The 22,802-nt window shown below is 45.4% G+C and overlaps 9 protein-coding genes across 9 annotated transcripts; 5 read left to right on the top strand and 4 right to left on the bottom strand.

The window, feature by feature from the left end:
• Positions 1-1,072: 1,072 nt before the first annotated feature.
• N7483_012972 (glycoside hydrolase family 71 protein) lies at positions 1,073-3,257 on the top strand (the record flags this gene model as incomplete). Its single annotated transcript, XM_057096399.1, has 5 exons — positions 1,073-1,219; positions 1,307-1,838; positions 1,901-2,126; positions 2,179-2,636; positions 2,701-3,257. The coding sequence occupies 5 exons, from the start codon at positions 1,073-1,075 to the stop codon at positions 3,255-3,257; spliced, it is 1,920 nt and encodes a 639-aa protein (XP_056942370.1).
• A 3,112-nt stretch (positions 3,258-6,369) lies between these two features.
• On the bottom strand, positions 6,370-7,450 carry rho3 (Rho family GTPase RHO3; the record flags this gene model as incomplete). Its single annotated transcript, XM_057096398.1, has 6 exons — positions 6,370-6,485; positions 6,549-6,750; positions 6,826-6,947; positions 7,006-7,020; positions 7,171-7,340; positions 7,401-7,450. The coding sequence occupies 6 exons, from the start codon at positions 7,448-7,450 to the stop codon at positions 6,370-6,372; spliced, it is 675 nt and encodes a 224-aa protein (XP_056942369.1).
• A 1,517-nt stretch (positions 7,451-8,967) lies between these two features.
• Positions 8,968-10,631, top strand: xanG (cytochrome P450 monooxygenase xanG; the record flags this gene model as incomplete). Its single annotated transcript, XM_057096397.1, has 3 exons — positions 8,968-9,582; positions 9,633-10,481; positions 10,566-10,631. The coding sequence occupies 3 exons, from the start codon at positions 8,968-8,970 to the stop codon at positions 10,629-10,631; spliced, it is 1,530 nt and encodes a 509-aa protein (XP_056942368.1).
• Positions 10,632-10,966: 335 nt separating this feature from the next.
• Positions 10,967-12,169, bottom strand: N7483_012969 (phosphotransferase family protein; the record flags this gene model as incomplete). The annotated part of the gene is made up of 1 exon (XM_057096396.1): positions 10,967-12,169. One exon carries the CDS (start codon positions 12,167-12,169, stop codon positions 10,967-10,969), a length of 1,203 nt encoding a protein of 400 aa, XP_056942367.1.
• A 697-nt stretch (positions 12,170-12,866) lies between these two features.
• On the top strand, positions 12,867-13,058 carry N7483_012968 (uncharacterized protein; the record flags this gene model as incomplete). Its single annotated transcript, XM_057096395.1, has 1 exon — positions 12,867-13,058. The coding sequence occupies one exon, from the start codon at positions 12,867-12,869 to the stop codon at positions 13,056-13,058; it is 192 nt and encodes a 63-aa protein (XP_056942366.1).
• Positions 13,059-13,248: 190 nt separating this feature from the next.
• N7483_012967 (cytochrome P450) lies at positions 13,249-15,046 on the top strand (the record flags this gene model as incomplete). The annotated part of the gene is made up of 6 exons (XM_057096394.1): positions 13,249-13,444; positions 13,503-13,636; positions 13,695-14,045; positions 14,109-14,165; positions 14,236-14,411; positions 14,464-15,046. 6 exons carry the CDS (start codon positions 13,249-13,251, stop codon positions 15,044-15,046), a joined length of 1,497 nt encoding a protein of 498 aa, XP_056942365.1.
• A 170-nt stretch (positions 15,047-15,216) lies between these two features.
• On the bottom strand, positions 15,217-17,226 carry N7483_012966 (transcription factor domain-containing protein; the record flags this gene model as incomplete). Its single annotated transcript, XM_057096393.1, has 3 exons — positions 15,217-15,378; positions 15,447-17,063; positions 17,149-17,226. 3 exons carry the CDS (start codon positions 17,224-17,226, stop codon positions 15,217-15,219), a joined length of 1,857 nt encoding a protein of 618 aa, XP_056942364.1.
• An 877-nt stretch (positions 17,227-18,103) lies between these two features.
• Positions 18,104-19,756, bottom strand: N7483_012965 (glycoside hydrolase family 1 protein; the record flags this gene model as incomplete). The annotated part of the gene is made up of 4 exons (XM_057096392.1): positions 18,104-18,240; positions 18,318-18,820; positions 18,894-19,180; positions 19,232-19,756. 4 exons carry the CDS (start codon positions 19,754-19,756, stop codon positions 18,104-18,106), a joined length of 1,452 nt encoding a protein of 483 aa, XP_056942363.1.
• Positions 19,757-20,350: 594 nt separating this feature from the next.
• N7483_012964 (putative MFS hexose transporter) lies at positions 20,351-21,999 on the top strand (the record flags this gene model as incomplete). Its single annotated transcript, XM_057096391.1, has 2 exons — positions 20,351-20,503; positions 20,602-21,999. 2 exons carry the CDS (start codon positions 20,351-20,353, stop codon positions 21,997-21,999), a joined length of 1,551 nt encoding a protein of 516 aa, XP_056942362.1.
• Positions 22,000-22,802: the final 803 nt, after the last annotated feature.

Raw genomic sequence — 22,802 nt, 5'->3', positions numbered from 1 at the left:
TCACGCGGATAGGACAATTCTATGATTGAGTCGGACGAATGGCGTTCTCACTGCCGTTGGCCTTTGAGCCTCCCGGCTATGTACTATTATTCTCTATGGCCTTGATGATTTAGCAGCGAGCGTTTCATATGACCCTTTACGTACATGCTTGACCTTTGGAATATTTTAGCCTGAAATCAGTTGTGAAAATGTACATTATTCTTTTTAAGTTCCCTTCTCCCCAACGCTGGTATGATTATCATTATCTCCAGTTATCATATCTCTTTGTACCCAAATACTATATCATTTAGAGAGTATGGCCGTGCATACATGGGTTACATTCGGAATGTTACCCATTCCCGGCTGACAGGATGAGTTTTCAGGGTCAACCCTTTACTTATTGTCCAATGTCGCACACAAGAGTCTTTTCATGCCCGCGGGCCCTCCTGCATTCGTACCGCTTTCCTCTCCCACGGGGAATACCAATTTATGCGGGGTGATCTCCTATTAGACAACAGAAATGAAGAATCTACTATGCATTCGAGACCTCGGCTGTGCGAGTTTTGCCATGTGGCATGCTGCCCATGCACTTCAGATTCTTTCATTGTGTGCAGCACAAGTGGGAGATTTCATTGATATCCGTGCCTCAAGACCTCTATCACTAGAGCAGATAAAATAATACGCATTTGATTGCACATAGGCTTCATGCAAGTGAAAATTAGTATTTCCTGACCTTTCATAGTGTAATAGCTAGTGAGCTCGTTTCTCGAGCCACGATTCGCTGTACATCTGACACTTTAGCTTTCCTTCGAAGTGACCCTGTCTGATAACTACCGTAGCCAACTTTGCTGTATTATGGAACTTTCATATGCGGCACTTGATGCTTTCAACTTCGTTGGGCATGAAGTTACACTTCGGCAATAAGCCACCATGTGCTGAAGTCATTTCCAAGTGCTCAGGCTCCGAGTTGGTTGCAGCTTTTTTGCCTGTTCCGATTGTCGTACGTATCTTAATAGAAGAACGTATATAAAGCAGTGGATGGGTGGGAGTAAATGAATGATATTTTCCTTATGAGAGAGTACCGGTGGTAGCCATGATAACCTCAACTCTATTCCTAATTCTGGTATCTTTGCTGGAGGTGTGGGCCAGGTCAATCCCTGAGGCGTCAGGAAACCAGTCTGAAAGCCAGGTTGGGGTCAAGCGACAGCCAACAAATCGTTTAGTGTTCGCACACTTCATGGTATGCTTTACATATTAGCGGTTGGGGATCTCCAAGCCTTAACCTTATGAATTCGGAACTTGAAACGCAATACTGACACTTTCTCAGATCGGGATCACGAGTGACAGATCTAGCCCATCTGCATACGATGATGACATGCAACGAGCCAAATCCCTTGGGATTGACGCATTTGCTTTGAATATTGGCGTCGACTCCTATACCGACCAACAATTAGAGCTCGCATATGAATCCGCTGCCAATAATGGAATGAAAGTTTTCATTTCCTTCGATTTCAACTGGTGGAACACTGGACAAGCTTCTGCTATTGGTCAGAAAATTGCCCAGTATGGAAGTAAACCGGCTCAGTTGATGGTGGATAACAAGATCTTTGTATCATCATTTTCTGGCGACGGATTAAACGTTGACGCATTGAGATCTGCTGCGGGAAGACCGATTTTCTTCGCTCCCAATTTCCATCCATCGTATGGAACAAATATCTCACCAGTTGATGGACTGCTGAATTGGATGGCTTGGCCGAACAATGGGGCTAATAAAGCACCCTCATCTGGAGCCAATGTTTCTGTCGCAGATGGAGATAAGGTGTATATGAATGCTCTCGGAAACAAGGCCTATATTGCACGTGAGTTGACATTTCGTTCAGTAATACTCCTCTTTGAGTCTGCAAGTTTCTAATTCATACAGCTGTTTCTCCATGGTTCTCCACTCACTTCGGGCCCGAGGTATCCTACAGCAAGAACTGGGTCTTCCCATCGGATCTGCTTTGGTATAACCGTTGGAACGATGTGCTTGCTCTAGGCCCTCGCTTCATCGAAATTGTGACGTGGAATGATTATGGCGAGTCACATTACATCGGGCCGTTGAAATCTCCTCATACCGACGATGGAGCCTCTAGATGGGTGAATGATATGTGAGTATTTCCGATATCCAGAATTTTGTCTCATGCTAATCGCTTTCCGAAGGCCACACGATGGATGGTTGGAGATTTCGAAACCGTTCATCGCAGCATTCAAGGACGGAGCTTCTTCACCAAACAGTTATATCACTGATGATCAACTGATCTACTGGTACCGACCAGCACCGCGTGACCAGAACTGCGATGCGACAGACACATGTATGGTCCCTGCAAATAACGGAAGTGGAAACTATTTTATCGGTCGCCCAGACGGATGGCAATCTATGCAAGATTCTGTGTTCGTTGTGACTCTTCTCAAATCTCCAGCATCGATCGATGTGAACTCCGGAGGCACTGTCTATACTTACAATGCTCCGGCAGGAGCACATGCCGAAGCGGTACCAATGCATGTGGGAGTACAAGCATTTTCAGTCTCTCGGGGTGGACAGGCAGTTTTGTCTGGGACCAGTCTGAAGCCCATTATTGCTGGCTGTGTTTGTGGTCTGTACAACTTCAACGCTTATGGTATGAATGACCTTTTCCAATGTACCATGGTAAACTGTCTACTAATAAAAGTTCCCTCATATAGTTGGAAGCCTTCCTCCGGGATTCAACGATCCTCTTCAACCTGATGGACTTGCAGCTTTCTCCCAGGGTCTGCATGTAGCGACATGTCGCCCCACTCCATCCCTGGGAACCGTTCCTCCAGTTGCAACTACCACAACAACCACTTCTGTACCAACGAGTCCCCCCGGCGGCGGCCCCACAACATCCTGTTCAGGTACCGCAACCGTCACGGTGACCTATACTAGTACAACGACTGTCGTCCAAACTGCCGCTCCGACAGGCTGTACAGGTCCGGGAAATCCAGGGGGTAATCCCGGCGGGAATCCCGGAGGCGGAAATGTCTGTACAGGAGGAACAGGGCCTGGGAATTATATTGGACTTTGTGCTTTCTGCTGTGGATATGGATATTGTCCACCGGGCCCCTGTACCTGTACTCAATATGGGCCTCCGGTGTCAGCACCACCCACTAACGGGGTCAATGGATTCCCACTTCCTGGTGAAGACGATTCATATCTGGGTCTCTGTAGCTTCGCTTGCAATCGTGGATACTGCCCTCCCACTGCGTGTATGAGCCGGTAGAAAATCCTGCGCCGATTGGGACTTTCTTTCATGATACATTCTGCTTTTGACCCCAAAATTGATGAAGGTTTATCATATCTGAGTTTTCCTCTCAACGCGTTAAGAATGGTTAAAGGGTGTGATTTCTTGTTCTTATCCATGGATTCAAATCAGTCGTTTCTACGCTGCGACGGTGACCAGACGTGCAAATACTGGTAGTAAACAGTCCCACCCGGGATATAAATGAAATTGAATACACTGTCACTGGCAGATGAAGATCCCTTCAGAAGTGTAGCCTAGAAACCCTTCTCTATCTCACGAAGATGAGAGACTATAGTCTTTGTGGTGGATTTTCTTTCGAATGAGTATGACACGGGCTCAGTCAAGTGCACTTCACTGTAAGTTTTTGCCTATAGAAATTGATCATGAAAACCAAAAAAGAATAAGGAACACAGGAGAATCTTTTTCAACGTCATAATATGAGCAATCAAACCTTGGAAGTCCAACAAGTGGAGTTTGCCAAAAATGGTGTGTATAAAAATGCTCGAACAGCCTCAACCTCACTTTCCCCTCTAGAAATTTCCTGTGATAAATTCCCAAGCTGAGAGACATCACTTTCCATCAAGAAGCATGCATCCTCCTTACCTTCCTGTTCCACGGCTTACTACGAGCCTTTGAGGGTCGGTCATAAGTCTTTCATCACCTCTTGAGGGATGTGGCCTACAGTGGCAGACAAGATACTGTAAGGGCCCCAGCTCCGAAACTTAGTTTGGTCAAAGCTCACAAGAGCTTACTAAGTCTCTCAGATAACTGTACACCGCTGGAACAAAGATGGCAGCAACCACTGCTACAACCCCTGAAAGTGTCACATTTTTCGTTGATGGAAATGACTGAATCGAGTGAGGATTTACAGGAAGTGTCGTCACAAAAGCGACAGTCCACAGGTATGGCCCTTTCCCATTGGAATAGTCCTAGAGTACTTATTATGTATAGTCGAGGTTCTACTTTACTATCACAAAGATAGATGTACGGCATACATATCCCACCGACCGACCTTTCGAAGTTGACTGATGAGATCCTTCAAGCTTTAGTGTGTTGAACAAGGTAACTCGTTGCGCGGCCGACGTTCAGCAGTATGGTATATCCCGTCTCCTTCCTAGGGGGTTATGTTGGTTTACGTCACAGGTGAATCTGGATCGTACTAGGTACCATTTGATCACCATTCGTCACCATCCGAGATATTCGCATGCAATCTTTCTTAACGCTTTCTATAGAGCCACTGCCCCCCTTCAACCAATCACCGCGGAATTCTTGAACCTTGAATATGATAGCTACAGCGAGCTACGGTCTCCAGTAAGCCTCGGAAGACCCAAAAAAAGGTCCATGAATACCCCGACTGCAGCTATCTTGACCTATTATACTCTTACAATGTGCGTAATAGATTATTCCAGTCCCCTTTGCTGCTTTTCCTTTTTTGAGCTACAGTCAGCAAAAAGGGCTGGAATACTCTATCTCCCTCATTGTAAGAGTATAATGCGTCGAGGTTCCCTGACCCAACACACCAGGCGGGTTCATCATGATAAGAACCTTGGAAGGAGATTTGTGGTGAATTTTGAGGTGGCTAGAGGTAGATGAATCCTGGTCCAACCATGATGACTATAGATTGTTAACGTACAAACTCAGGTGCCGACTCAAGGCAGATAACTCCGTTGCTTCTCTGATATACAGGGCCCTATAACCGTCATTTGGCCAAATTCTCTTTATGATCGGGAGAATAAAAAAAAGAGGAACTATATCAATATATCCCTCTTGATTCAGCAGGCATCTATCACTTGGGCCATCTCTTACCTTAGCTACTAGTATATCTCTCTCACTTTACCTATCTCTCACTTTACCTATCTCTCACTTCATCTATCTCTCACTTCATCTATCTCTCACTTAAGACTTCTCTAGTTTTAAAGTCTTATATTACGATCATAAAGTAAGTAGGGGTTATTAAGGTATTAAAATTCATTATATAAGAAGAGGTTTTCACCACATGGCTATTATAGACCCCCTGTACTCTGGTAGTTTCTAAGGTTGACTTGCAAAATTCTTAGATCGTCTTCCAGCAGAGCCACCTATTATCTCTAAAAACCAGTTCCAGAATGTTGATTCAGCAGACGAATTTATAATACCCTCTGGGCGGACCATGACGCTTTGTGGAATTCGGTTTGATAGAGGTTCTAAGCGTAGCCAGACCTAAATGCTGCCGATATTTATAGACGGTATGGATCCCTGGAAGTTTTCATGACTTTCACAACCTTGGAAAGCCTAGATGGAAGGAAGGAGGTGAAGCTGAGATTCCGATCGGATCTCAAATGAATCTTGGAACTAGATCACAAATCTCAGGGAGAGCAGATATCAGTCAAACACAAAAATGAAAGATGAAGTCCCTTGTAGAAAACAAACCTCAAGATAGATTCGACACGCCGTCTGTCTGGGTAAGTCATCACGTCAGTGCGTCTATAACTATAGGGTCACAAAGCACTGGATTCTATTTAAATTTATAGGAGATTATTGGTGATGGGAATATCGCTGCAACACCAGCTATTACTATACTAGTATATCATGCTAGAAACTCGGCACCAGACTACCCAGCAATCTCTGGAAAAGTCAAAAAATAACCAACATTGAAAAGAAGAAATTGGAAAAAAATTGAAACGACCGAACCCAAAAAATGCAAAGGGGAATCAACAAAATCAAGGGATATGAAGCGGGTGAAAAGATCCCGTCCACCACCAGCTTTCACTAATGATTGATCGAGAAAAGGAGAAAAAAAGCGCCAGAAAGGAAAAATCGAGGACATGTACGCCTCGAACGGAAGAAAAGAAATAATGTGGTTCGCATCGAAAGCAACCTCATTGCAGTCGAAAATCTTCTCGCACCGTGTCCGAACCTTTGCGCTGTGCATGAAGTTATTGAACTTGCAGTGCTATGAGTGCGTCATTTTGGAAAAAGCTCGGTCTCGTGTTCGAAGAAATCCGGATCAACGTGAGGGCGATGCACAATCGCAGGCTCGGATATAGGAGTCGGCTAAGACTCAGTTCTCACTGGGTTTGAGACTTGCTCTCTGTTCCAAATTTCGAGAGATTTAGAGCATGACGCATCCTGCAGAGCCACTACCTCCTGTAGGCTTGACCTCCAAAGCAACCTTGGCGGCTTCATAGAAACTCTCGCGAATACCCCGATTTTGCACAGCCGAGCATTCTGAATCCAAATCAAATAAGCCAATGAACTTTTTTCCCATCTGCTCAGACACAGTTCACGTACCCAGATATTTGACCGCGCCAATCTCCTTAGCCTTAGCTAAACCTTGATCAAACGTGATCGCGTTGGGATTGTCGTTCATTTCGTCATCTTTCCTCAAATCGCATTTCAGTGCTGTGAGCACTACTCGCACGTTGGGACAATTCTCGCTAATCTCGGCAATCCATTTGGACCCGACGTTCTCGAATGAATCGCTGCTATCCACCTATAGTCTCCCTGTCAGCCCCTGACTCGTTTCCAATTCTGCGCGGCTAGCCTGTTTTCCGATTCAGGTGCTTACACTGAAACAAAGCATCAAGACATGGGTATCCTCGTAGGACAATGCCCGTAATCGGTCGAATTCCTCTTGTCCAGCTGTGTCCCATAGCGAGAGTTCCATATGTACATTATCGACGAAGATATCTAGGTGCGCGCATGAGTATTCGAAGGGCGATCGTGATTGGAGGTCAGAGAGTTATACCGTGGACATAGTTTTCTGAGTAAATAGAAGGCATGTTGTTAGCAAGAGTCCTGGAGATGGGGTAATTGTACATAGATACCAAAAACTGTCGGTTCACTTCACGGAGATCAATTCAGATTAATTGCCTGTTCGCGTAATTAGGACCATGATCGGATCAATTCTTACTAGACAGTTGGGAAGAATCTGTGCCCAGGTGGTCATACAGGCCAAAGTTAGCTAACTGATTTGGGATCGCGGGAAGGGACTTAAGGGAGGGGTTGGAGGGCTGGGGAGGGATTGCGCACCCTCTTGTAAAGACATTTAGTGCGGAAGTCTTGCCACAAGCACCGTCGCCTCTATTGTATTGTTAATCTCTGTGTCTAGAATTGCGCAAATGATTCGAGTTGTCAACGAACAGCAGCACCATCTTGCGCTGGACGACCTTCTGGCGTCCACATAGCTCCATCGCGGGGATTCAGGGGGGGTGATTATATAGTAGAGACAAAGGGATTGATCAAGAGCGGGGAAAGAAGGGTATTGGGGATTAAATATAAGAATCGATAGTCAACGGAGGAATAGTTGAGTAAATTGGGGGAGGGAGATGAATAATTAGAATGATTATGTGTCGAGGAATTCCACCCGAATCGATGACATCGCCCCTTGTGATTAACGAATCAACTTGCCCCTGACCCACTCAGATACTCTACAACTTTGTTTAATGTCGCTTTCTTTTCTTCCTTTTCTTTCTTTTCTTATTCTATTCCAACATTTGCTTTATCAGTATCCCTTTGAATATGAGAGTCGTCCTTGCATATATTCTTAGGTAATACCTAACTCATCTCTGACTGTAGCAGGAATTATGAACTGCACAAAAAAGATCTCAGGACTGGTTGACGACAAAACACCACATAGCCCATGTGAATGACTCGGAAGACATCTAACATTTTAAGCCAAATATCATGAGCTAAAGAGCATTCAAATGTTCTATCAGTAGTAGCATTCCTCCTCTTACTACTACTAGTAGTACTATACTGCACATATGCATATGCCAGACTAAAGTAACACGCGGGTACTGCATCCACATTGAACAATGTTGAATAGTATATCGTTCAAGACTTGAGCACCACGCGATTTGAAGTATTCTAGTATTGCGCATGTGGTATTATCAATTGATTCCGAGGTGCTCAAGATAGCCCGGAATTTATTCGCAAGTTCAACAGCACCAAAGCACTTTTTTAGTTCTAGATTGTAGTTAACTTAGACCGAATGTTGGTGCCTGATTCGTGCCTGAATTCTGTGTGGAGTCGTTAAGGGTCCTCAAGTCTCCTCTGAATTGACCTTAGTCCAACAATCCTTTTTTCCCCAGTTTTTTAAAAGATAACTCTCGCTGCAGATTTGTTCTCATCTCTTGCACAATAGTCATGTACTATTCCAAGATTATTTCCATTGATACTTAAGTTTGTTTTTGATTTGGGAATATGGATAAGACGCGTGGGATGTGCGCGGTGTCATGTCCTGAATTGGATCATCCAACATCCCCGCGATAACGGATTGGTGATCCCCAGGATATCCTCCTTCTCTTCCGAATAAGTGACACGAGGGCTTCTCGGACATAAAACAGCTATGGGTGATATCACAACCTCTGTCAGCACGTCTTATAAGCTCCAGATACTGTGTTCCCAGCCCGGGGTTAATGCGATGACGGTTTCGCTGCATTAAGCGGCTATAGTCATCATGCACATGTGGTCATTGTGATTTTCTGGGCTGGCAGAGCTACTATAAGTGACTTGATTCACTTCGACGGGCCTTTGGCAACGAAAATCTTCTGAAACGAAAATCTTCTGAAGTTTCTTCTCATTTTGACTTCTTGAATCCATTGACTAATACTATCCGAAGGACCGATACCATCTCTCACATCATATAGAAAACCATTGGGTTTGAATTGCTCTTCCACCATCTCAGCCTGCTGCGGCATTTTTCGCCATGATGGATCTCAATTGGGGTTTCATATCCTCCAGCACTTGGGTAAAAGGAGCCCTTATCCTATTGCTCACGGTAGCCATAGTACTCTACTGGTATATCCGAGTCCCAGGGGATATGCCAAAGAATATCCCCAAAGTCCCCATTTACATCTCTCTAATAGGTCTATGGAGTGATATGGGCCAAGATACAATTTATGATCGCTGGCTGCGCGAGCCGTTGGAAAAATACGGTGCTGTACAGATCTGGTTCGCAGGGCGGTGGAATGTGCTCGCAACAAAACCGCAGTATTTGGTGGATATGTTCCGACATGAGGATGTTTATGCAAAGGCTGGTAGCCAGAAGAAAATTCCCTGGAGTGTTATCGCTGCGCTTGTCGGTGATAATATTATCAATGCGCATGGAGACAATTGGAAGCTTTTTACATCGATTATGAAGCCGGGCCTGCAGAGGCGAATTACCGATTCAAAGCCGCTTTTGATGAAGTCCAGGCTTTTTGTGGATACATTGATTGTGGAGCAGTGGGGACTAGGGGCAAATGGTGTCTCAGTCAACCCAATAATTCAACGGTGGGCATTGAGTTGTATGGGGTTGAGTTTCATGGGCGTCGATCTCCAGGTGTGTTGATACTCTACGCGTTCCTCAGTTCACGATTTTGACAAAAGTAGGCACTGGAGAAGCCTGGCCAGCGCATTGAGCAGTTACAAACAATCATAAAGAAAACTCTTTTTAAGCCGTTATTCTTCAATTTCCCCGATCTCGATCGCTTTCCCTACCTCTTCCATCAACGGAGGGTTGCATTCGAAATCATGCAAGAATTCGGAGATCTACTATGTGAGACCGTGAAGAAGAGACCGCCAACAACGGGCGAAGAAAACAGCACAGAACAAGTTGTCGACTTACTTGACAACGCTCTCAAAGAAGGCAAAATAACTGAGACAGAATACCGCAATAATCTCAAAGTTACTTTCCTCACAGCACATGAAAATGCCCAGCAGCTCCTAAACTCGGCGTTCTGGGAGTTGGGGGATAATCAGGCAGTGCAACGAAAGCTTCGAGATGAGATCCTCGCTATGGATACCCTGGAACCATCAGTTGATCAAGTCAATTCAATGCCATATCTCTTCTCTGTCGTTCTAGAGCTTCTCCGTCTATACCCACCTGTATCTCAATTGATCAATCGAGTCACAACACAGAAGTCCATCTTGGGCGGAGATATCGTCATTCCGAATCATACATGGGTAGGATGGAATGCATTCGGCGTTCATACAGATACAGAAGTCTGGGGGCCTACCGCAAGAGACTTTATTCCAGAGCGCTGGGGCCAAGATGTTCGGACTATTCAGAATGCCGTACGCAGCAAGACTACACAGTGCCATTTTATTGCATTCAATGCCCATTCTCGAAAGTGTCTGGGACAGGGCTTCGCGGTGCTGCAAATGAAGATCTTGTTATTTGAGATGGTTCGACGTATTGAGTGGACAGTTGATCCAACATATGAACTAAAATTGACGTCGGTGAGTGGACCTGGAGTTTAACATAACTCGACTTTTTAGTATATGATGAGCGCCTAGATTATTTATGCTAATTCTCTTGTGTAGGGTGGAATCCTAGCACCATTAATGCTTCGTGTAATGATACAAGAAAGGACAGAATCGGACCATTGAAATGGGGAAATGTCACATGAAGATACCAGGTGCTGCTAATTCAATGTTTGAATTGATCCATTTTTTTCGATCCCATATTTCTTCCTTTTAATCTTTCTTTGCCTTTTGACTCTGCAATTGCTGGCGGAAAGCCACTGTATACTCATCTGGGTCCCATGATAGAACGCGTGTATCCATCTCTTGTAGCTTATGAGTCACTAACAGCTCCATATCCTCTTTCTCTCCTTCATCCAACAAATGAAGACGTTCTCTCCAAGCATCCTCGAGGCTTTCTGTGGGCCCAAAGAATCGATGGTCAATCTTGTGCCAATAAATCAGGTCAAAGGCAAAGCTGTTCAAAGCTGCGTACATGACCCAGAAATCTCTACTCTCCCAGCTGTCATGCATATCGTTGGAGAGTCGTTGTTCTTCTTGAAGAGTTGATCTTTTTGTATCGCTACTTCTTCACAGCGTCTCATTGCTCGTAGGAATGTCTCTAGCCGAGTATCAAATGCCGCTGTCCAGTCGACAAGGCCCTTTGGCCAGAGCTCAGGCTTCTCAACGAGTAGCCACCAAGGTGGCATGTAGGAGAATTCAACAGGTGCGGAGTATGTAAACTCCCAGTCCACTCCAGCGGAGATTTCCATATTCTCCCCAAGTAGCACATTCGCGGGCCTTAAATCATCACACCAAATTTTGAAAGGCCCATTCTCAAGCAATGGATGTGTAAGTCGTTTATCTCTTGCAAGTTCTCGAAATAGCCGTCGCGCTATAAATTTCCGTCGACAGTCATCTGCTGAGTGCACAGAGTCATTTCTCTGATAGAATAAATGCTGTATATTGAGCTCCGCAAGTGCCTCAATGTATGATGAAGATGTATCGAATTTAGTATCTAAGCCGGGTAGCTTTGAGCGTAGTAACCCTCCCACTCGAACGAGTTCATTCATATTCATTGTCAATGGGCGACGTGTTACCTGCCAGGTAAATTCGTTAGTCTGGCTCAGAGACCCTATTCGAGGCAAAGAGGGCCTAGCAAGCTGGAGTAGAACTCCCGCAAGTTGTCCATACAGCATCTCTAGTGTAGCCTCATCAATATTTGGATTAGGAACACCACGCTGCTCTACAGGACACCCTGGCGTATTAAGAGCCGCATACATTTTCGTCTCATGTTCGACATATTCCATGATGATGAATGGACTAAGGCCCAGGGGACTCTCTTCTTTTGTGTCTGAATGAAGAACGAAGGGAACAGGTACAGATGTCTGATCTCTGATAAATCGCATGACAGCAACTTCATTCACAACCTTCTCTTCGGGGAAAAAGACAGTGCCCGGCTGCGACAATCGGACCACCGTGGAACCATTCCGGTATTTTAGCCGCAACGAAATATTGTGAGATCCCTTTCGGAGAATAACGAATTCGGTAGCAATTCCTCTATTGTGAGTGATCATGAAATCTGCAATGGGTCTCAGGAATTCAGGCTCGAGGAGTTGAATGAGCCATTTCTCTGAAGTTTCTTCTGCTTGCTCCCAACACAAATCGTCAGGGCGTAGTCGCATTTTCTAGTCTGGACTCCCGCGGGTAACTGGTAGGCAGAGTGTTAGTGAGATAGGAGTCTTACTGATCGGCAATCATCACTCGTTCCAAAGGTGGCAGAAATCAAGAGGGGTGAAGATGAATCATCACATGACAGGTATCCTAGTCAGTGGAAATGGGTTGACATGTCACTTCCCCCTTTCCATTATGGTAGGTACCGAGTTGCTCGGTCTGACTGCCACGAAAGCCCCATAGCTCATCATATTGATCAACTACTATGACAGATCCTGTTATCGACGGACATGTTTTTCCTTGGGTAATGTGGCGAGGCAGGAAGAGATAGGTGGAAACCTGGAAGCGACTAAAACTCCTCAATCTCATATTGCGGCGCACTGATTACCCGTTACGGATGTGAATCCCACCTCGTTTCCTCTCCGACCGACTGCCGATACCTTCCTAAACCCTTGCAGATATAAATGAATCAACACGCACGGATCCCTGAGCACCACCAGTCGCGCGCTTAGAGTGCTCCATATCCCGTACTCTGTACTGTGAGGGGAGATACATGCGGTTCAATGCCCCTCAAACTCCAGCCGCTTGTTACTATTTTCTGCCTGCCACGTCATCCTCAGAGGGGGAATAAACTCATTGTGAAACAATATTACCGACGTGGTTTCCAAATTTCATGTTATCATTTTGACACATGTATCCCGGGATATCATGGCGATTCCTGAAGGAACACCTAACCTTAAGGTTCTAGGACCACAATCCACAAAGAAAATGGAGGCTCCTATCAGCGATGTCCGAGATCCAATAGACGCTACACAATGGGATTCTTCGACGTGGCACCGCCCCTCTGGAAAGTCCACACATGAATTTATCCATGATGTCATTCCCGGCGTCAAGCCATGATACCTACAAGCACACATATTAATAGAACGATTCGATGAAAATTCTCCCCCTTAAGTTCATATATGCATCCATTACGACGTCCTACAGTCGTACAACCTACATTGGCGGTGAACACCTTGATTGATCCCCTTTTATTTGCTCTCATTCGACCATATAGTTCATCTCATTTGAAGCCAAGCTTTCTTGAACAATGGAGATTGTGTACCTCGTCTCTCTGGGCCTTGTATCGCTAATATCAATTGTGATCTATCGGCTCTATTTCCACCCTCTCTCTCATATCCCCGGTCCCGCCCTTGCTAAGGTCACACACCTGTATGAATGGTATTATGACCTCTATCAAGGTGGCCAGTTTACCTTTAAGCTTCACGATCTCCACCAGAAATATGGTACAAACCTCTTTTCTTGTCCTGTCAGATCCCGTGTCTGATTAAAATGCTTATCTAGGACCTATCATTCGTATCAACCCCGATGAAATCCATATCAACGACCCATATTTCTTCGACCAGATCTTTAACCAGACAAATGGCCGCGCAAATAAACCTCCCCGCTTCGCAGAGGTTTTTGGTCCCTTTCCTGCAGTATGTGATCTTGACCACGAAGCATATGGATTTATGAGCGTCTCACTAATTGAACAAGACAATTGGCACCCCATCTCATGAACTTCACCGTGTGCGACGCAGCGCCTTAAATCCTTTCTTCTCCAAGAAATCTGTGAACGACCTTTTCCCAGTGATGTGGAAGCCTATTGAAATTCTCCTGCAGCGTCTGCAAAAGTTCTCGGAAACGGGAGAAGTTCTCAATATGAAATACTGCTACGCCGCTGCCACCATGGATATTATGACTGCCTACTGCTTTGCTCACGAACCATCCAGCGTACGAGAACCTGATTTTGGTCGTAAGACTTTTGATGATGTGGATAGCTTCTTGATCGTCAGCTTGTGGAATATTCATATGCCATGGATTATGCGCTTCGTTTATTCACTCCCGGTAAGCACCAATGTGAATGTTTATATCTGAATAATCTTATCTTATTTATTTGTGACAATATAGGACTGGATCAACAAAATCTTCGCGCCAGCAATGGCTGATACACTTGATTTTCGCCTGGTGCGTATCATTTCCATTCAAACCATTAACTATTCTGGAACGGACTGGGTCTATCTAACTCTCATTCCAGGCGTTATCGAAACAAGTTGAGGATATTAGACACGATAAAAATGTTGTCTATAAATATGCCGGCCATCGGACCGTCTTCCACGAGTTGCTGAGCAGCAAATTACCACCGCAAGAATTAGAAAGGGATAGACTACGGGATGAGGCGTTCAGTCTCGTGACTGCAGGGTTTGGTACCACGTAAATCATCACAATCTTGAGCCTTAAAAGCAGAATGGTTAATTCTTTTCAGGGCTTTTGTACTTCGAGGTACCTCGTATCACATTGCTGCGAATCCAGCCGTACGACAGAAGCTTCATGAAGAGCTTGTGGAAGCCATACCCGATATCCATCAGCCACCTTCTTTGAGCACTGTTGAACAACTTCCCTATCTAACAGCTGTGGTGCTGGAGGGTCTACGTCTAACCGAACCTGTGTCCCATCGAATGAACCGCCAATTTCCCGACCACGCGCTTGATTACCACGAAATTCCAATCCCAAAAAATGCGGTCGTAGGAACTACATCGATGCTGATCCATCAGAACAAAGAACTCTTTCCAGAACCTCAAACCTTCAAACCTGAGCGGTGGCTAGGTGAAGAAGGCAAGAGATTAGAGCGATATCTCGTATCATTCAATAGAGGACCGCGTGCATGTCTGGGAATCAATCTTGCTAAGGCAGAGTTGGTCTTGATTATCGCTGCTGTTTTTCGGCAATTCGACTTTGACGTGTCAGCAGTGAAGCGTGAGCGTGACATTGATGTCAGCAGAGACTACATTCTTGGTGCACAAGCTGCAGATACGCCTGGTATCTTGGTGACGGTCAAAGCGTGTTAGGCAATACTAGATTGCTTGACTTTGGATATCATCGTGTGAACATTCAGTATTTCAATATTGAGTATTTCAGGATTTCTTGTCTAAATTATACTTAGTGCAACTAGCTGGAATCGATCGTCTCTTGCAAAGAATGGTTCGCTCATTGATTAGATTATAATTAACTTCCGAGGTCAAATTGACCGGCGTAGGGTGTCTGATGCCTTGGAGTCCAATCGAGTAAGAATTTCCAACAGTATTGAGAGATCGTTACGCGCCCGCGCAGATAACGGAGAAGCCTCATGCTGATCAATAATTTCCAGAAGCCTGGCTCCTATGAGTCGGACTTTTTCCACCTACTCAGGTATTAGTTTCATTTCAACGGCTATGGCCTCGGCCAGAAGAATCTCAACCGCAAACTTACACATGGCTCCCCATTTACCTGCAAAGACCAGAACGGAGCATCGCAAATGACTCGTAGCATATCCCGAGCGATTTCAGTTTTCTTCAACAAAAGCATCTCAGTGTGAGCTGGAGGATAGTAGTTGAACTCCTTGAGCTTTTGTGTAATTACCATCTTAAGGCAAGGCATTGACACCCACAGATTAGTCGCCTGGATAACATACAACTTTTGAAGGCTGTTCAGCCGGCCACGATCTTCATTCAACCCGACGGTAAGATGACCCGATCGAAGAAATGGTGGCAGATCATCTAGACATGTTGCAAAAAGGATGAAGAGATGATCGAGTAGTTGTTTTCCCTCTGCGACCAACGGTTGCTGGGTAATTAAATTGATGTTTTTACGGCTCGCGATGAGCCGCAGCTCAAGTAGCAAGTCCCAAGCACTTTGCCAAAGACGAATATTTGCAATGAAGCCTGTGATGAAACTCGCCCGGGTGGTCGTATTATCTGGGCTCGGGCTCTCCGGCGTTAGCCCGTTCGCATGTCCAATGCTGGTGGGATAACCGATGGTGATACCTGATTCAAAAGAGTACTTGTGAATCGCGACTGGACGGCTGTTTAATATGGCAGCGGATTTGTCGCCGATATACAGGATCCAGAATGCTCGGCGGCGGAATTCGGCTTCGAGGGGACTCAGGCCTTGCAGGGACTGTTCTTCGTGGATATTCATGGCTTGGGCTAATCGAGTAGCCTCGCCAAATATATGCCACGATAGTCGTGGTTTGCCTGCGGCATGCATGCAGTTCGAATGGAAGTACCGAATAGCGACCGAGTTCGCATTTGGATATTCGATGTCTACTTCCAGATAGCTTGCTAAACAGTCGCGGGAGGCTTGAAGGAATGCTTCTGCAACGTTCTCGCCTTCGGGGAATATATCTTTTGGTGAAAGGAACGCTGCTTCTGCACAGACAGCCGTGATCAAAGTAAATGTGGCATCGGGCCATAATTCTGGGTACTTGGCGCCGCTGGATCCATACAGCATATCAACTGCAAAATCATCCTCTTGTCTTTGGCGGGATCGTTGGTCGGTAGCTTGAGTCACAAAAAACGCTAGACCGTCACGGAGACTAGGTTCATGCACGAGAGGTATCAGGGGAAATAGATATTCGAAGTAAAATTCGATACAGCGATTCGTCATCCGCTCTAGTGATATCAAAGGATCCTGCGAGAGATCTTGTAAGCCCAGCTTTTGCGCCAGATCATGCCATCTCCGCAAAGCAGACAGTTCTCTTGTCGTGGCATCACTCGAGATATGTGTGTTAACCGTATGGACGGTTTCGGGGGACAAGGCTGGATCAAGCACTGAGAGTCCACCGCGTCCATTATCCCACGAATTCAGCGATAGAGGATCTAAAGGAGTGGAACAGAGATCCTGCGGCGCTAGTACATGTCTCGAGTGTTCGGTTGCTGGTGTGACCAGTGGACTGTGCAAGGAGTCCGAATGAACGGCAACGTTCAGATCCTTACGACGCCTTGGTTTCGGCCCTCGCCTTGCAAGCGGCAAGTCGAAAGTGCACTGGACCGCATACAAAGCACAGTTGACGCATGCAACTAGATCTGACCCACCTGAGCTCTCGCACTGTAACGGGGCAGATCAGCGCAAGTTCAATTTCCTCGAGACCGGGATATTAGTAGAGTATCATTTTCGATAGGGCCTTGTCTACCTTTGCTTTTCTCCGCCTGCATCGGTCGCAGGCTCTATTGAGGCGAGGACTGGCTGTGGCTGCAGGACTGATTGCCATTGCATAATTAATTTCAAGATCAGAATGACGGGGAAATTCGAAAGGCTAAAAGGGCACTTATGCGGGAAAAAATAGCCGAATGTGGGGAAACCGTTGGAACTCAACGCAGTGCCGACTGTGGAGATCGTGAATTGTAAGTGCCGAACGGATTAATGTCAATGAATTCCAAGGTTGTCAGGAGGTTTTACCTTCCATAGCCCTGGAGACGGCACATAAAGCCGAATCCGAAGGGCCCGTGATTAATGGAAATCCAGATTATCTAGGCACAACAAGAAAGTTTACGCTAGACCTAGACCTTTTTTCCTTATCATGATGTACTTGGGTTGCAGTGGTTTTTTGAGTTTCCTCCCCGCATGGCAGACAGAGGGGCAGAATTAACCTATAGCTCCTGGAGGTCATCCCTATGGTTACCAGTTGTCTATATCCAACTATATAGCAGCTAGCCTTCCCTTTAGGGCGATCGTCCAGGTAATTTTTTAGGTAACCCTGTAGGTACTTACATGCAAAGAGGGGTATGTCACCAGTCAACTGTACATACTACATACTAAGTACTTAACTATGTGAGCATAGCTGTAGTGTCACGGTGTCTACTTAATAGTAAGGTGAGGTAACTTAATAGGTAGTGAATCCATGGATGCAGCACTTTACAGGTCCTTCAACCTGAAGTTCCAAGGTTCGTTTGTAATGGACAACATAGGAACATCTCGAGTAGCGAAATTAATATCTATGACAAAAAAATAAGAAAGAAATTCGAAAATCGAAATCAACTCAAGAACATCATCTATAGCATTCTGACTCTTCCATCCTTTCCGGGCCAGTTCTTCCAAGTTTCTCTAACTTATTTACATAATCCTCGCTGAAGTAAGAAAAAAAAAGCTCAAATCTTCGAGTCAACCACCATCTTCTTATCGAACATTCCCTTCAACAACAAAGCTGAATTCTTCGGACTTCTTTCTAAGGTGTTATAGTCAAGAAAAGTAACACCGAAGCGCGGACCATATCCATCGGACCACTCTGCAAAAGAGAAGAGAAGAAAAGGTCAGCATAGGGAAGAGAAAGAAAAAAACCAAGACCGTGCGAGTCCAACTTACCAAGATTATCGAGTAACGACCAAGCAAAATATCCCATAATATCTGATTTGTCCTCCGCGAATGAAAGGCTAAGCGCATCGATGTGATCTTGGAAGTACCGAATTCGGTAACTGTCCTCGATGGACTTCTCACGGGTCATTTTATCTTCCCCGGGACACGGACATCCATTTTCAGTTACGTAGATTGGCTTGCCGTACTTTTGGTACACCCGGGTCAAATGTTTTCGAAAAAGGCCAGGGGTAGAATAAAGCCAACTAATTCCACTGGGTTCTCCAACTGGTACTCCCTGCTTGTTGCTCTGTAGTTCTTCCACGTTACCCAAAAAGTCATTCTCCGAGGCTGGTTCATCGCGGTGTCGTGCAAACTGGGAAGTGTAGTAGTTCATCCCGTAGAAGTCCATGGTAGTCGAGGTTTCTTTCAGTAGGGCAAAATCCGAGTCTGTAAACCTGGGAAGTCGCTCTCCAAGCTGTTCTCTCATACAGGTTGGGTAATCTTGTCCTAGACTGTTGAGGAAATCGCTGTCAGCATTGTTCATCCTGTCAATGGAGTGAGGAGTGCATGGAATTTTGTACCTACCAGACAGGGTTGGCAAACCAGCCGATGTGAAATTCCATTCGGCGTTCAGCGGCCAATTGATCGCGCTCATCCTGACTGTCCCAGGGCTCATAGTAGTCGCCATTCAGAGAAATGCCGATTCTTCCTTGCTGCGAAGTACGGAACTCACGATTATACAGCGCAGTAGGACGAGCATGGCTCATTATGAGAGATTTTCCGACGATCCAGGGCTCTGTCGCGGTGTTTCCCTCGGTAGATTGTGGGTTGATGCTGCTGCGACCAGGTGCGTTTCCACCAGTTGCGTATCCCTACATAATAAGTTGGAAAAAGCTCATGAGATTGTAAAGGAAGATGCTCACAAATATCGAGACAATCCACGGTTCATTCAAGGTAATCCAGTTCTTCACGCGATCTCCGAATCGCTCATAGCAGATCCTGGCATATCGCTCAAAGTCCAATTGGGACTCTTTGATATCCAGCCAGCCTCCATACCGGTCATGAATTGCCTGAGGTAAGTCCCAGTGATAAAGAGTGACCCACGGTGTGATGCCTCGGGCGAGCAGGGAATCAATCAGCTTGTTGTAGAAAGCAATGCCGGCTTCTTTAATCGGATCATCACGTCCTCCCAATGGAATAATTCGTGACCAAGAAATTGAGAAACGATATGCCTTGGCACCATATCGCGTGAGAAGATCCAGGTCTTCCTCGTAGCGATGATAGTGATCACATGCGATATCTCCATTGGTTCCCTTAGTTCTGGTGGGCTCGAGATGACAGAAGGTATCCCAAATAGACTTGCCACGGCCATCTTCGTCCACTGCTCCTTCGATCTGATACGCAGCTGTCGCAAACCCCCATTCGAAGTCCTTAGGCAGGGGAGGCATGATTGTGGTTCTTTCCCTTTGTATCGTGAGGAGGATATGGATTGTCGGATTCTATAGATAGAAAAACAAAACGAAAGCCAAAATATAAAACGCAAATAGAGAGAGAAAGAGAGACTTTTGAAAGAGAAGTTTATTTTGATCCATATAAATCGGTTGATGTTCAGTTGTGTTTTGGGGATTTAGAGCGGAGAAAACTTGAACCTTGGAAGTGGAGAGTTTGGATATTTCGCCGTCGTCTTTTCTTCGTCTCATTTTCCCTCATTTTCCCCGGAGCCCACAAATTGGCTAGAACTGGAAAAGTGTCATGCTACAATCATTTTCCTTTGCTCCTGTTTTTTCCCTGTTTTTTCCCCTTTTTCTACCCCACGGGGAAAATTGCAATTCCCCGCCTTTAAGGAATGTAAATTTAATTGACTTTTCTTTTTAACGGGTGTGCTCAATCTCTTCGGTTTTGCCCAGAGCCCTCAATTGCAGGAAGCTGTAACTTCTATAAAGGGTACAGATCGTCCGACCATGAACGTCTCATCTTCGTGTTTCGAGTTCACTTTTCATCTTCTCAATAAAATTGTTTTATATTGACAAACCACCTACATAATGGCTCCTGCCGCTGCCCATGCCGCGGAGGCCATCGTATCATCCATTGACGTGGACTCGATGCCACCATTCTGGCGTCGAAAGAATGGTATCCTACTCTACTTCCTTCTCACTTCGTCTTTGCTGGCGAGTGCGGCACTTGGAATCGATGGTGTGAGTTACAAGCCCCTTCCCGCCTTTTATTATCAATATGATACTCAAGGCTGTCCTCGAAATCCAATGCACCCCAACTAACGAGCCACTTCTGGCAGTCTATGACGAACGGAATGCAAGTTCTGACATCCTGGCAAGACCGTTTTGGTAATCCTACAGGTGCAAAGCTTGGATTCTTTGGTGCTGCCAATTCGATCGGTGGTGTCATCCCATTCATATTTCTGAGTTGGATCAGCGATAAATCCAGTCGCCGTTTACCCACTGCCCTTGGATCTGTCGTTGTGATCACTGGAGTCATCATTGAGTTCTTTGCAACCTCCCTGAATATGTATGTTGGTGGGAAAATCGTCCTTGGCGTGGGTTCTTCACTTATTCAGATGGGAGCCCCAGTCTTGGTGACGGAGCTGTCACACCCCAAAGAACGTGTCCAGGTCACCACATTCTACAACACCTCCATCGTTCTGGGGTACGTTATCGGTGCTTGGGCAACCTTCGGGTGCTATAGAATCGATAGTCAGTGGTCTTGGAGACTTCCGACTCTGATTCAGATCATCCCTTCGGCATACCAATTCTGTTTGATTTGGTTCTGCCCCGAATCACCCCGTTGGTTGATATCGAATGGACACCTTCAAGAAGCCCGTGATATTCTCGTGAAGTATCATGGAGAATGCGACACCAACTCTGCACTAGTCAATCTTGAGATTGTCGAGATCCAAACAGCCATCTCAAAGGAGGCTGAGGAAAACATGTCTTGGAAGGACTTCTTTTCCTCTCGGGCGAACCTCAAGCGTCTCTTCCTGTGCTTCTGTACAGCCCTCTTCAGTCAAAGCTCTGGCAATCTACTTGTATCGAACTACCTGACGCAGATCTTGAAGAGCACAAGCTTGAAAACAGAGTATGAGATCACCCTGGTGAACGGCATGGTCACATTATGGCAATATATTGTTGCCATTTTTGTTGCACTGATTATTGATCGATTCCGGCGCCGTGTCTTCTTCCTCACTGGATCTGGCGGTGTCTTGGTTACTTTTATTGTGTGGACAATCGCCGCCCAACGGTATCTCGAGCACGACTCTATTATTGCAGGTCGTGTCGTGATTGCATGCATCTTTTTCTTCACGACATTCTACACATTTGCCTGGACCAACCTCATTGTGACTTACCCGCTTGAGATTGTCACTCTGCGGATGCGCGCTAAGACCTGGGCCTTTGTTCTGCTGACAATCCAAGTAGCATCTATCTTTGGTGGTTACGTCAACCCTATTGGATTGGACAGCATTGGGTGGAAGTTCTACATTTACTACTGCATCTGGGTTCTTATTGTCTTCCTCACGGTCTACTCCTTCTTTGTTGAGACAGCCGGTCCTTCACTTGAAGAACTTGCATACTTGTTTGATGGCGATGATATGAAACAAAAGTTGGCTGAGACTATTGAAGAAAAGAAGGAGCAAGTCCAACTTGCTGAGTATGTCGAAGTCGAAGGTAAATCTGCATGAGCCTTTTCAAGTTGGGACATTTTGGTATAGCTTGTGGGATTTTGTCCTTAGTATCTTCCAAGTTGGCTTTCCTTGGCTATAGTTCCCTTTCATTAATGATCTATTGTTTAATTACCAATCTCCCAAAGTATCCGCTTTCGTCATATGGACTCTGACCCATTTTCAAGTTAAAATCATGTATTATGAGTCATGACACTTGTACTTGGAAGTCTAACCTTGGAGGGACAGAAATCGGAATTCGTATGTGGAATAGATGTAGTATTTCTCAAATCATTTGGAATGGAATGATTATTTGAAACTTGAATAATTTTTATTTTTGTGGATGTCTAGGTAGAGTATGGAGTACAGAGGAGACACTAATACAAAATGGTCACAAATTTCCCCATATATTTGAGTGACGAGCTTCCCCGGTATCGACTTTGCCCTGCTAGTCTAAGTGCCTATGTAGCGGTCAGCGACCCATTTGCGGGACAAAGGTATTGAAATCGAGGTGGGCCGGGCCGCTTTTCGGTGGCAGAGATAATACTAGCGGGTGGGTGGGATTTCTGGCTACGGCAAGGGACAATTTTTAAATTTTTAAATTTTTAAATTTTTTTCATTTATTATATTTCTCTATTCTAACTCTCAGATCATCAAAATAAAAATAATTGAGGGAGATAGAAAGGATTATGTGTTAAGGATGGATGTATCAAGTGAGAGCTGTTGAGGCTATTCACGCATTTCTGATCTTGAAGGTCCTGGGTTCGATCCCTGACCTTGTTGAATTTTGGATTTTCTTTTCTTGCGTACCTTGACTTGGAATC

This window comes from Penicillium malachiteum (genome assembly GCF_028827825.1).
Source record: "Penicillium malachiteum strain IBT 17515 chromosome Unknown utg000005l:1.0-9002435.0:326005.0-9005861.0, whole genome shotgun sequence".
Classification (NCBI taxonomy): Eukaryota; Fungi; Ascomycota; class Eurotiomycetes; order Eurotiales; family Aspergillaceae; genus Penicillium; species Penicillium malachiteum.
This window is presented reverse-complemented; position numbering and strand designations above follow the sequence as displayed.